The sequence below is a fragment of the Pinus tabuliformis genome, chromosome 4_1 (assembly GCF_031772625.1).
Source record: "Pinus tabuliformis cultivar Carrire ecotype Pingquan chromosome 4_1, CPIR1, whole genome shotgun sequence".
In the NCBI taxonomy this organism is placed as follows: domain Eukaryota; kingdom Viridiplantae; phylum Streptophyta; class Pinopsida; order Pinales; family Pinaceae; genus Pinus; species Pinus tabuliformis.
Genome location: NC_142303.1, coordinates 109,538,913 through 109,553,017, shown reverse-complemented (window position 1 = coordinate 109,553,017; position 14,105 = coordinate 109,538,913). Strand labels below are relative to the sequence as shown.

General features: G+C 38.3%; 2 protein-coding genes across 2 annotated transcripts; both read right to left on the bottom strand.

Moving 5' to 3' along the window:
• Positions 1 to 6,764: 6,764 nt before the first annotated feature.
• Positions 6,765 to 9,660, bottom strand: LOC149174461 (rust resistance kinase Lr10-like). The gene is made up of 3 exons (XM_089422606.1): positions 8,688 to 9,660; positions 8,512 to 8,556; positions 6,765 to 8,373 (listed from the first exon to the last, which is right to left on the bottom strand). The coding sequence occupies exons 1-3, from the start codon at positions 9,466 to 9,468 to the stop codon at positions 7,622 to 7,624; spliced, it is 1,578 nt and encodes a 525-aa protein (XP_089278732.1). The 5' UTR covers positions 9,469 to 9,660; the 3' UTR covers positions 6,765 to 7,621.
• On the bottom strand, positions 7,229 to 7,603 carry LOC149174462 (LEAF RUST 10 DISEASE-RESISTANCE LOCUS RECEPTOR-LIKE PROTEIN KINASE-like 2.1). Its single transcript, XM_089420858.1, has one exon. It carries the CDS (start codon positions 7,601 to 7,603, stop codon positions 7,229 to 7,231), a length of 375 nt encoding a protein of 124 aa, XP_089276984.1.
• Positions 9,661 to 14,105: the final 4,445 nt, after the last annotated feature.

Genomic DNA, 14,105 nt, shown 5'->3' with positions numbered 1-14,105 from the left:
TGATATAATGGACATAATAGTGAAAGTGTAATGGAAATGAATGACATTTTCAAGGCTCAACACTAGCCGATCCTCAAGTTGCTTGTTCCTCTGCTCTAGATACTGGACGTTCCACTTGGCCCTCTCCAAGTCCAGGGATAAGTTCTCAATCACTGATTGCTGCTCCTGAATGATCTCTCCCAGCTCAGCATTCGTAGGTTATGCATCTATCTCATCATCCTAGAGGAGAACAAACTCGGTCTCTCGCTCACCTGATGGCCCTTCCTCCTGCACTGGCTCCTTGCCCTGCTCCTGTGGTGCTGATGTCGGAAGCAAGGTCCCTTCCACCCCGGGTGGAGATAACACTCGCTTTGCTGCTGCAAACAACGGTCTACTGCCCTTCTGGTATGTGATGTATACTGGCATGGTGGTAGTCTCATGGCACTCAAACTGATGTGAAGGACCCCCCACCTCATGCTCTGCCTCTGATACCACCGGTGGAGCGCTGAAGAAATCACGGGAGATGAAGTCCTCCCAAGCAATACCCTGCAATCCCAACTGATGGTCCACCAAAATCCGGATGAGAGAAAAATGATAGACACTGTTTAGCTGCTGTCGAGGGGTCTTGTGCTGCATGAAATTCTTCATCCTCTCTATGTTCCCGCAGATGAAAAATGGGAGGCTCATCATCCGCACCCTGGTGAAGTGCATGAGCAACCTGATGTGATAGGCATAGAGGCGGGAAAACCTTCCCTCACAACTGAAATACTTCATGATCAACCTCATGAGTGGGGCATACTCATCCCTCAAAAATATGAATGGAAAAACTCTGGTGAGCTGGCTCAAATAGCTGTTCTTGATGTAAGGCTCATAATGATGCCTCTCCACCTTATTTTTCTTATGCCACTGTTCCCCAATGTTCGGTATTCCTGTTGCCACTGATATGGTTTCCGGTGTCAATGTGAAAGTGACCCCAGCCAGGACAGATTGACCTCCCTGTAGATGAAGTGCAAAAAGACAGGCCAACTCATGATGGACTCTGACATTTGCCACCCTTTGACAAAATTCATAGCATGCCAAGTGCTGGAAACAAGACATGGCAAGAGGGCATGCCTGCAGCTCAGTGAGGGTGTTCGGCTCATCTCTAAGATGTCTGCCACTCCGGTGATGTCTCCTATGGGCCCTCTCTCCTGAAGATGTGTCACTGTGGGTCCCCTCCTCATACTCTGATGAAATTTCTGATGCCATTACTGCTGTTTGTACCCTGAGTTTTATGCTGCCCTCTGAATCCAATGGAACTGGTAGAAGCTCTGAAAATCTGTCACCAAGGGGACAATAAAACAGGGAGTATTAGGAGAGGAATGATGAAATGGGAATAGGGGCTAAAGGGAGAGATTTATCAGGGATTTGGGAGTGCTTTGGGTATGGTATTGATGGGGTAGGGTTTGAATTTATTTTGGTAGGGTTTGGGTTTTTTGAGTCATAAGAGGAGGGGGAAAAAGGAATATGGTTTTAATGGTGTTAGGGTAATGATAAGGGGAAAATAATACAGGGAAAATAGTGATAGGGGTAGGGTAGGGGAATCCCCTAGCAGCACTGTCACTGTAGCGAAACCCTAGGACCATGTTTTCTTTATGTATTCTTTTGTTGGCTTTATCAAAACTTTTGCATTTGATTCATACTCCTAAACCATCCTACTCTTTCCAAGTTTAATGCAAGAGTATATGTAGGTTGCCTATCTTTTCAAATTTGATGAGCATCCAAAGTTTTTAGGAAAATTTATTGTTTTTTGGGCTTCATATCTCTGTGTGCCATGCGCCCTGCCCAGTGCGTCGCGCGCTCTGAGTGCGTCGCGCCAGTGGCATTTTTACACTGTGAACCGACTCCCAGTGCGCCGCACGCTCTAGGTGCGCTGCGCCTCCTCGTGTGTGTGCCGCACGCTGCCAAAGTTGCCCTGACTTGCTTGGAGGAATAGGGGGAGGGTTTTAGTGGTGGATTTAGGGCGGCCTTTAGGGAAAAATGGTCAAGGGGAGATGGGGAAAAATGAGAGGCGAGGGAAAAAAGGGGAGGGGAGTGAAAACCTTGGCACTAGCAACACAATCTTGCAACCCCAGCTATCGTTTCTTGGTGATTTTCTTATGGTTGGCCTCACGCCTTTGGGCGGCATTTGAATGTCTTAAAACACCATATAAATAACAAAATTGATGGAGAAGAGGTGTCAACAGGGCCTACCTTTTGATTTGCTAGCTTTCACCAAGATTAGAAGCGGTTTGGCGATGTTTTTATGCCCTTGGCTGTGTGCGTCGCGCGCCAAGCCCAGTGCGTCGCGCGCTGGGTGTGCGTCACGCCCTTGAGAAAACTGAACGGTGGGCAGGCTGCGTGTGCGCCGCGCCCTCTATGTGCGCCGCGCTCCTGGGTGTATGCGCCGCGCCTTCCAAAACCAACTCTCACTTACTCAAACTCTCACGATTTCGCTCTCTCACCTTTGTAATGTCTCTCCAAGTCTTGCAAGAGCACAATGGCTTTGATTTGGGCAAAAACAAGTATATATAGGCTTGGGAGAGATGGGTTTGATTTTTTCTTCTTTGAAAACCCACTTTCTAATGTTTGTGTTTTGCACTTTTTTCATTGACTTTAAAACACCCTGATTTTCATTTTTTCTTTGAAATTTTGGCTCACATGATGGGATTTTTGGCATTTCTTTGCGGGGACTGTGTGACTGGGCATTTAGCCATGGAAATCATGACTGCATCTGAAAAATCAACTTGTGCATTTTTGGAAAATTTTGTCATAAATGACCTTGTTTGACTTTTCTTCAAAACAGAGTTTTGAAGAAGAGTCGAAGTCTTTCCACTTGAAGATGAAGCTCTCTGAACCATAGTTGTGTAAGGCCTCCCTCTGGCCTACATGGCTTGTTCTGGACATGTTTTCAAAGACCAAATTGATGAATTCCTAGACCCAAACATAAAAGATGACTTTGCCCTATAAAGGACGAGACCTTGACTGTCATGAGCTTCGGTGGTTATGGACAAACGCTGAGCCAGCAGGGGCCAGACATGAGGGAAAATGACCAGCATGACTTTCTCTGCCAGGTCATGGCATGTCCCTAGTGAAATGCAGCTGGGTAAATGGAGCGGGACACCTAAAATTGAAATGCACAAAGAGTTTTGATCTCTGACGGAGGGCTGACCAGACCGACTCTAACAGCTATGATATAATGGGACCAGTTTTGAACATTCTAGATAGATCAAATTTCTTCATATTAACATTGTTTTATACAACATTAGAGTTATATTCACATGAATGATATATTCAAATTTTATAGAATAATACAAAATTAATGATATCTTTAGATGACATTTTTAGAGTAGTGGTGCACAACCCAAATTCAATTAACATTTTTATCTCAAATCACACATCACATTATTGATTCTCAACTTTAATAGATTTATGAAGATTATTTGAGCCTATCACCCTTTTATTTATTATTCATTTTTTCCCTTTTACCAATTATTTTTCATGTATTTCCTATTTCCACTTTAGAAAGAGCTTAATGAGCACATGTCTATTAATTTGATCATTTCCCATGTTTTAATGGTGGTGTTGTCTAATGAGCCCATAATTTCTCCTAGACGACGAATTTCTCACCAGAATCTAGTAAACAATTCTTCACAAAAACCAACTGTGAGAGTGTTCAAATCATTTTTTTGATGGCATAAATGGATTCAAAACCATCAAGAACCCCAGGGGTAACAAAATTACTAAAGCTTGATACCCGTAACGCAAATTTTCAAAAAATTCTTCCAGTTTTTCTCAAATCATGTCAAGATTTCTATTCTTTGGGCCAAATTGTGGCCGATTTATACTACACATTTTAATGGCTACTTGAAGTGGATTTGAGAGTTCCTAGTTACTTTCAAAGATTAACAATATTTCATGATAGCCTACAAGGAAATTTGGGTATCTTTACATAGAGTTTTGTTAGCACCCTTCACACAAAATTTTGGTGGTTCCTTTACCTAGAATTTTGCTAGCGCTTTCACACAGAAATCCAATAGTGAAAGGGGGACGCAAAATTTTGTAGTGCCTAATTGTTCAAGATACCTTTTCCATGTGTTAATGAAATCAAGCATTTGGGTATTATAGAGGATGACAATGATATCCTTTCAAGTCATCCAAACAAATCATGTCTTCTTTGATCTAGGTGGAGAGCTCTAGTTAAGTTTTGGTTTGTGTACTCCAAGGAAATAAGCACCAATCGAACTCCTTAGGTAATCTGCCCCAACTTGGACACTCCAAATCATCTTCTCTCATCACGAACAAAACTAATTTCCCTCTTTTTCATTCACTAAATGAGATGTAACAATTTTTTTCTACGTTAAACATCAATATCGATGTATACAATGGAAAGTATGCATGGGCATCAATGACTTCTATTTTTTTTCTTTCAAATGTAAGCTTAAATATGTAATTCCTAGCCTCATAGAGACCATGGGAGGTTTATGTTAGTAAAACTTTGTGTAATTAAATTGCTCAAATAATAGAGATAGAGTTGTGTAGGAGCCATTGTATTTTTATCTTTTGGATGTTGAAATAAAATCGTTCTTTTGTTGTGCAACCTTAACAACACATGGTAATTCTTTACACACTTAACAACACATTGTAATTTAGGTTTATGTTAATAAAACTTTGTATAATTAAATTGCTCAAATAATAGGGATAGAGTTGTGTAGGAGCCATTGCGTTTTTATCTTTTGGATATGGAAATAAAATCGTCCTTTTATTATGCAACCTTAACAACACATTGTAATTCATATATATTAAACCTAAAACTATGACCAAAAGATCCACTACCCAAGGTTTGATAGTTTGAATGTTTCGTGATTGTAGTTCTAAAAGTTTGATGAGGATCCATAAATGAGTCTATTAGAAAAGAAATTAAATGTTGCAATATTAATGTTTTTATTTATTAATTGCACTAAGAGAAAGTCATATCGACATTGTTTTTATTTGTTAATTGCACTAAGAGAAAGTCATATCGACATTTAAAAGAGTAGAGCCTATTTCCTCTCTAATCTCAACGTGGACAAAATTACATTTGCAGGATGGTTACGCAAAGAAGTAAAAACACAGGTATCCGAGAAAGCTCGAAACTCATTTATTAATTAGGAAATATGTATAAGAAGCCTTGCATACCTTTTGTTCGAGATCTTTCTTTGGTACAGGATATCTCAACAGAACAGACAAGAATGCGACATCTGTTTAACATTTTAAAGCTAACTAACACATTCACAAATTCTAATTACAATGACAAAGGTCCTATTGGCTTCAAATAACAAACAACTCATCAAAAAGACTAACAACCTACCGGACCTAGATTCTTCGAAAATTGGGACACGTAGCTCTGACTGATTTTTTGTAATTCTAATTTGTACAATTTGTGGAAATTTGGTTTTTTTTGAAAATTTATATGAGCCCTTTAAGGCCAAGTCGAAATGCGTGACTTGGAGATACATACTCCTTTGGCCAACACTTGTAAATTTACGAGCACCCAGATTGATAATTTAATGGCATGTAAGTTAAACACATAAAATGCATTTAGAAGCGTGTACACCAAAAGAGCACGATTAAACCAAATCAACAGGGACTATGCAATTATCATTGACAACTAAATATTTAATTATATTGTGGATTCCAAGTGAGAACCATAGCATTCTTATACATGAGAAATGAAGTGCTGTGACTGCACAAATGGAAGGTCTTTCAAGTGCTTCCTCCACGGCCAAGCCGTCGATTCCAAACGAAGGCATTGAGGAGACCGGCCCACAATCTAATTTCAATGGAAGGCGTTACAACGAAAGACAGCAAAGGTTTTTCAGGTTCCGCTAACTACCCGAGTTACTTTGGCATTGAGTAAACCGGTTTACAATCTTCTTATGGAAATGGAGGAACGGTCGAATCTTTCAAGAATCCAGGGACCCCCTGGACTCTATTCTGCTCCTGGTTTCGGAACTCTCAAATTGACCTGATGCTTCGGGTTGCTGATCTCTATCTATGTGATTTTGCTGTTTTTATGGCTTTTCATTATGTGGTGATGATTTCTCTGTGTTTAAAAATTTGTTATTGCAACTGACTGGATTTCCTTTCCACCATCTGGCCATTGGGTCTCATTAACCGAACAGAACAAATGGTTTTGTTGTTTCTGGACAGTTTGCCTGAATCATCGGCAATACGTTTCTGTATGTTGGATATTTTTACATGGAAAAAATACCAAAAACCAATTAAAATTCACCACAGAGACAATGCTCTGTTTCCTCTGTCCAGGATCTTTTGACAGGAACCTCTTAGAACCAAAATGACTCAGAAGACACCATTACACAGTCACAAAGCATTTCTATTAATTAAAAACAAACTGAAACTCTGTTACATATTTCTTCCTCTGTTCAAAGAGGGAATCACAAAAACAACTCTGCTGCTCTCACAGATTTTCTACTGCTGTAGAAATTACAAAAATAACTCTCTGTTCTTCAATACCTGAAATCAAAACATTACCATTCAAATTCTATAATGCACTGCTGTGCATTTACAAAAGACAATCGCACTCTCGTGCGTAGCCACACCACTCCAAGAATTACAAAAAGAACTACACTTAAAAACTTAAAAACTACAACACATAGACATATTTGTTTTTAACGTATGACAATGTGTATACAAAAAAAAATATAAAAATAAACGTATGACATATCGGACATATGCCCATAACTCTATTAAACACTTCCCCAAAACAAATATTAAAGCCTCCACCAAAAAAAACGACACACATTAAACTCTATTTAATTCCTCCCACGGCGGTCAACGGAAAAGTCATTCACTCCACGTAAAAATTGATTTGACCCAGGCTCGTATGCAGCTTCAGAGATCGACGGCTGACAACACGCAAGGAGATCGGACGGCTGGAGTGGATATCGGAAGGCAGTTTAATGCTGGGCTTTACCTCCCGATATGTCAGAGTTGCTTACGTCAGGCGAGAGCCACATGCCTGCACCAAAACGCATCGGAGGCCAATATACGGAAACTGCTTTTCGTTTGATAGAGGTGCGATATCCCTTGGCGGTTTTATGGTTTCGTTCGGTGGTTTTGGGCTGCGGGGCAGCGTTGAAATTACGATTTCAACACTGTATGCATTCTGAACTTTATATTTTCTTAATATAAACTATCATGATTTTTCTTTCTGAAAAAAAAAACCTGTTTACAATCTAATAATTTCAATTTCAGTAGAAGACGTTACAACCGAAGATAGTACAGGGTTTTCAGGTTCAGCAGAGGAATTGAAAGGCAAGGGAGGACGGCTCACATCGTCACCATTTCCTTCCAACATTTGAACAACCCTGCTCATACATGGACGATCTCTGTAGTTGTACTGGATGCACCATAACCCAATTTTAGTGAGTCTCCTTGCCTTCTCCTCATCTTCTATTTCCATTTCTCCTCCTCCTCTCAATCTCATCCCCAGCTCGCCACTCTCAAGCAACTTGAAAGCCCATTCAGGAAAGTACAGCTGACTGGAACGACTCACCTGCACATCGATATTCTTTCTCCCCCCAACGATCTCCAGCAAGAACATTCCGAAGCTATAAACATCTTACTTATCGGTAACAGGACCCACATCCTTCGACCACACCTCCGGCGCAACATAACCCGGCGTCCCTCTCACGCCAGTCACTGAAATATGGTCATCTCCCTTCCCACAAAGTTTTGCCAGACCAAAATCAGAAATTTTCGGTGTGAACTCGGAGTCCAGCAATATATTGTGCGGCTTGATGTCGAAGTGTATGATGCGCTTCTCGCAATCCTGGTGTAAATATGCAATTCCACGAGCAGCACCCAAAGAAATTGAATACAACTGTTCCCAGCTTAAGTCTTGCCCCTTCTCTTTTCCGGCAAATATAAACTTCTCCAGAGATCCGTTAACCATGTATTCATATACCACTGCGCTTGTATGGGATTGGAAACAATAACCCAACAGGCGAACCAAATTGACGTGATGGACGCGTCCAATAGTAGCGACTTCATTCATGAATTGGGTTTGGCCTTGCCTATGCCTATCAAGAAGTTTAACCGCCACTAAAACGCCGTTGCGAAGCTTTCCTTTATAAACCACGCCAAAACCTCCTTCTCCCAACTTTTCTGCGAAGTTGTTTGTAATCTTTTTAAGTTGAGAGTATGAATATCTGGTTGGCATTTCATAAGCATATTCCCTTAGAAATTTCTCCACCTTTGAAATAGAGGTACGAGGAGGAGGAGACGGTTGCCTTTTTATACTCTTCTTGTCATAGAACCTTAAGAACAGTACTGCTGCTATTGCTACCAGCGCAGCTCCTCCAATGGAACAACCTGAGGTGGATTGAAGAGATTAATATCAATGTGAACTTTCTCCAACTCCTCAAAGAATATCAATTGTAAAAAAGAAATCGCAAATTCAGATTGAAGTTGATAAATCGGAGATACTGAATAGGGAGAAATCATAATTACCTATTATAATTGACTTGTTTCGACCTCCTGACTTGTTTCGACCTCCTGTATCAAGGATCCACAATTTTTGGTAAGAGAATGCAGACTTGGCAGATAAGGACACTGAAGACATAAAACGAACTGGTAGAATGGAATATTTAATATTAAGAGTTGCAGAGAGCGATGAGAAAACCTACCATTGGAGGAGCATATGTCTGGAGTCCATGTGTCGTCGGGACAAATGCAACGAAAGGTCGGATTTGGGCTGTCATAACCACATCTCCCGCTACTCTTCAAACAGTCGTAACAGATTTGTACACTAATCGGGTCGACCTGCACTTTTACCCCAAACCCCGAAGCTAGTAAACTGTTATCAATAGGCTGCTGAGCTGAGTATTTGGTAATTGGTAGTTGAAATCCATTACAGGGCTTATCCAACTTTAAATGTGGACTGAAACTATAGTTCCAATCATCACCACATAAAAGAATCGGAAGTCCAGCAATTCTCTGATTAGGAATTTGGTCGCAACCCTTCCAAAGGGTGAGATTAATGTCATCATTTGTATCGAGAAGCTGAAAATGAGAGTCGGAACTCCAGAATTGAGAGTAGTTACCTGATAACCTGCATTCATCCCCCAACAGATTATTGTTAACAATTGTCATGGATATTTTATAGTCATTATTCTCGAAGTCCAATATGCGATATTCGTTTCCACTGATATTAAGCAGAGGATGGTCGCTCTTGTCACAGTGAAGAATCTGAAACTCAGGGTCACCGCATCCGCTGCCATTTCGCCCAAATGGATAGCCGAACTGAAAACCCCCACATGGAAATGCATCCGGAGAGCAATCCTGGTATCGATAGGCGAAACATGAAGTTATGGAACAGAGGAAAAGGAGGAGGGCATATGCAACAAAGAGGCAAAGATGAAGAGTGAGAGGCATTGAATTGCTATAGAGAAGCTCACGTATTCTCATGCTCTGCACTACACTTCTGTTGGAGATAAAATAAATGTGGCGACTTCAGCTTATTAGGCCAGGCGGATGACAATAAACGTATGAAGAGGGTTTCCCCAAATCCATTAAGAAGAGGAAGGGAGATGGAATTAGATAGAGTGGGTGCGAGGGAAATGGCAAGGAATTGCAGCGCAGGAAACTTCAAAGTCAACAAGTCAATTAGACTTTACTTGACTTATTACCGGGAAAGCCTGTAATTGCATTGTTATTTTATTTACGGACAGGAAGATTCGTCGTTGCTTCTGCTGTCCATCAGAGACATGTTAAATTCCACGCGCCTTCTCCCTCCCGTGAAGACTCCTATATAACACACGCCACGCCCGTAGACAAACTTAAACGGCTGATTTTGATCTACAATATCGCTATTGCTTCGATATTTCTGCAATATTTTTATTTTGAAATATTTTGTCGTTATATATCTTATCCAGATTTTTATGAAGAAAATTTTGTTTTTTTATTATTAATTTAAAAACTAATACAATCATATTAATAAATGTAATTAATATACATTTTAAAAATTAATTTAACATAAAACTATATATTAAATTCATAAAAGTATTAAATATAACATTTAAATTATTAAATTCTAATATTTATTAAACCATATTATTATATATAACTTTTACTTGATAATTTTTAAATTAATTAAATTAAAATTTAATAACATGACGTATAGCTTTTAATAAATTGTCCTATATTAATGTGATCTGTGTTTACTCTACCATAAACAAAAACTCTGTGTTGTGTTAATGTGACACTTGGACGGTTGACTGTTCATTTGATAGTTCATTTGGTGTCGGTGCAGCAAAAAAGAAATCGACGCACCACCAGGTAGACTGATACCAAATGAGTAAATATATTTTTAATAAATGATAAATCTAGCTATTTTATAAACGATTTTTTAATAAATTAAATATAAGATTGTACCCAAGATTATATCATGTTTTAGATGGAGAATATTCCAAGACTATGGAATTTTTGCCGTTTATAATTTAAAATTTTCAAGTTTCTCAAGCCCATTTATAATATAGACTATACCTACATCTTAGGTATTAAATTGGGTGGTAGTAGTTATTATTATTATTACTAGTATAACCATATTAAATATATTAATGTTGTTAATATTATTAAGGGCTGTATAACTAGCAATTGCATCTCATGTTGCAAAGGAAACACGGTAAGGCGGTAGCATAGGAAAGAGTAGCATAGAAGAAAGTAAGAAGTTTATGCAATTTTGTTTTTTTACGAGTGTTTTGAGAAAAACTTTGAAATTTAAACTTTTATTCCAAATGTGTAAGCCTCCCACTGCTCTTCCTTCCCTTGTAGCTTTGGAATGTTTACCGCTCATGTTACCAAAAGGTAGTGTTTTATGAAGAGGTAGTATAAGCTAGATAGAAAACACCTTTCCCTTACATGTTGTATATTATATAAACACCATATCATATAAACACATAAAGATATCATATCATTTGCCAAAAGATTGCCCCTTGCCCCTTTCTTTGAAGGGGAGAAAGGTCCATTTTTTTTAATCAATTAATGTAAAATAAAACTAGTACATATTTCAAAATATTTGGGGCATATGATCATCCAAAAAATCAGCCCAGTGTCATAGACAACCAAAATGTCAAAATGATCCACCCTGATGCGAAATAGCATCCCAGTAACCAGACATGTGTATCCGCATATAGTAACAATTTAAGCATCATAGTGAGAGGGAAAAACACGAAATTAGACACCCAAATACATATGATTCAGGTTCAGAAAACATGTAGTAGGAGAATCAAAATAATGCAAAATAGAGAACTTTGACTTCAAGAACAATATTCCTTTTAACACTTGGCACTATGATGCCTGTAATTATTGAGTTTGGCCTCCCACCAACCATTAATGGAGCTGAATTCCAAATAAATTTTCACTCATGGCCATGATGCAACTTCGTACTGGCTTTGGAAGCTAGCAAAATCTCATGTGTGAGCCAATGATGCAGGTTTTCACCAAGTCGTTAATCACTAGTAAGGATATTAGTTTACTTGAACAAATGATTGATAGTTTTCAATGTATGTAAGGTTTATGCTTCAAGAACAATATTCATTTTAACACCACTAAAACTCTGAAGCCTATAGTTATTGAGCTCAACGCCCCACCAACCGTTTCGAGAGTTGAATCCAAACAAATTTTCACTCAATGCTATGATGTAGCTTCGTAGTGGCTTTGGAAGCTAGTGAAATCTCATGTGTGTGCCATTGATGTAGGTTTTCACCACGTCGTCAATCACTAGTAAGGTGGTTAGTTTATTTGCACAGAGTATAGATAGTTTTCAATGTATTTAGTTTCCTCATTCACTACAATGGTGTTTATGGCAATGTGGTACAAAATAAATTTTTTGACATTTACATTATGGTACAACATTTTTGGGCATTGGTGCATATTTTTTTATTCGGAGTTGAATAATAGACTTCTAAGATGGCCTTTCTATCATTTTCATTGATGCAAAGGCTTTTGCTAGACCTTAATTCTCTGTACAAATTGAAAAGTTATGGACACATGCTTGCATGGAGTCCTATATTATTACAATTAACAGGCAGTTGTGTTGTATGCACCCCATCGCAAAGCTATTGCAACCACAATTGTGTTATAGTATGGAAATTAATGCATTGGCTCACCAGAGCTTGATATGGAGGAGTTATTGAATCTTGATTTACACCAGACAAATACTCCATGGAGTTAAGTGCATCTGCATATAAAAGAAAATGGTGCTTTGACATGGAGGCCTCATAGTACATTCAATAGAAATAAATCAAATTCAGTGGTAGTAATCCAAATTTACAATCAATAGACATAAATTACAAATAGACAGAGATTAAAAAATTGCTTTACCATGCAGTTAATCAAAACAACATGTAAACTTACTGCTACAAAACCGTAATGAATCATGTGCATTGATATTGTGGTGAGTTGAAGCCACTGCCACACCATAATACAAACATAACTGCAAGTTACTTTGTTTTTATCATAAAACACATGGTAATAGTACAATTTGCTTGGACACTAGAGTATTGAAAAATCATACTGCATTATAAATGCACTTCATTACTTATTTTTATAAAAATGTATTTATTATAATCTAGTGATTAAGAAATTCATGATCATACTAATAACCCTAATTTTACACTCAATAAACATAAAAGTTATATTATAAATTAACAGAGCTTAAGGAATTTCATATACCACAGTACTTGTATTACATAAGGTTGATCCAAAAAACATACAAAACATGCATGAATATCATGGTGAGTTGGAGCTCTTACCACAACATAATACAAACAGAATTGCAAGTCAGTTTGTTTTTATCATAAAATACATAGTAGTGGTCCAATTAGTTTGGAGTATTACAAAACACTCAAATTCTTTTATCCCCTCTATATACTTGGCACCACTAACAAAACAAGTCAGCCACCAAAATGTTATGCAAACAACTCACAAAATAGAAGAAAATATAAAGCAATGACTTCAAAATTAGCCTCTTCGAGGGGGAAACCTCCTTTTAATTAAACAAAAGAAAAATTCTTGCATGATACAAATGACAAAACCGTCTTTCTATATATAAGAGTATAAGGGGTCACAATATAATCAGAGCTGACATAACAATATTAATATAAGGGCACAACAATAACAATAGTGGGCTTCTATGGGGCACAATAATAACAATATGGGGACAATAGGGGCACAATAATAACAATATGGGGACAATAGGGGCACAAAAATAACAATATGGGGACAATTGGGTCACAACAATAACAATAACGGCTACAATGACAATAGTAATGGGGGAATCGCTAGTATTATAAGGACCTAACATGCTCCTCTCTTTCAAAAAATTGTTGTCCTCAATGATTGAGTAGTTATGGATGCTTCTGTATAAAATTCTCATCCTCCCATGTGGAATCTTCAGCGGGTAAGTTCTTCCACTTGATGAGATACTTCGAAATTGATCAATTTCGTAGATGTTGAGTTCTTGTTTCTATGACTACTTCAGGTTCCATATGATTTTTCCTTCCTCGTCAAGTTCTCGCAATATTGTTTGAACTGGGAGCTTGTCACCTATAACCTTCTTTAACTTGCATGAAACATGGAAAACTGGGTGCACTCAGGAAGCTGTAGGAAGCTCCAATTTGTATGCCAAAGTACCAATCTTTTGCAACACCTTGTACAGACCATAATACTTGGTGATAATTTATTATCCTTCTTAGCTTGCTTGAGGGAGATTTTTTTATATGGTTGTAGCCATAGAAATACCCAGTTACCTACATCAAAACTTCTTTCGTTGCGATGTTGATCTGCTTGTTGTTTCATTCTATTCTACGCCAAAGTGAGATTATCCTTTAAGAGTTAGAGAACATGTTGTTGATGCTCGCTGTGACCTTCTACTACTTCAACCTTAGAATTTTCTCTTAAATATGATATAACGGCATTCGATGATATCCATAAGGTGCCATAAATGTGGTCATTTTTGCTGCAGTATGGAAGGAAGTGTTATACCACCATTCAACCAGAGGCAACCATTTGACCCATTGTGTCTGTTTATTAGATACAATGCA

Bases quoted from the DNA above. Each gene is read 5' to 3' on its own strand.
- LOC149174462 (XM_089420858.1), bottom strand. From the start codon at position 7,603: ATGTTCTTGCTGGAGATCGTTGGGGGGAGAAAGAATATCGATGTGCAG.
- LOC149174461 (XM_089422606.1), bottom strand. From the start codon at position 9,468: ATGAGAATACGTGAGCTTCTCTATAGCAATTCAATGCCTCTCACTCTT. The intron at 8,557-8,687 runs GTAGGTTTTCTC...TCCTTGATACAG, and splicing joins AGACATATGCTCCTCCAATG to GAGGTCGAAACAAGTCAGGA. The intron at 8,374-8,511 runs GTAATTATGATT...AATCCACCTCAG, and splicing joins AAACAAGTCAATTATAATAG to GTTGTTCCATTGGAGGAGCT.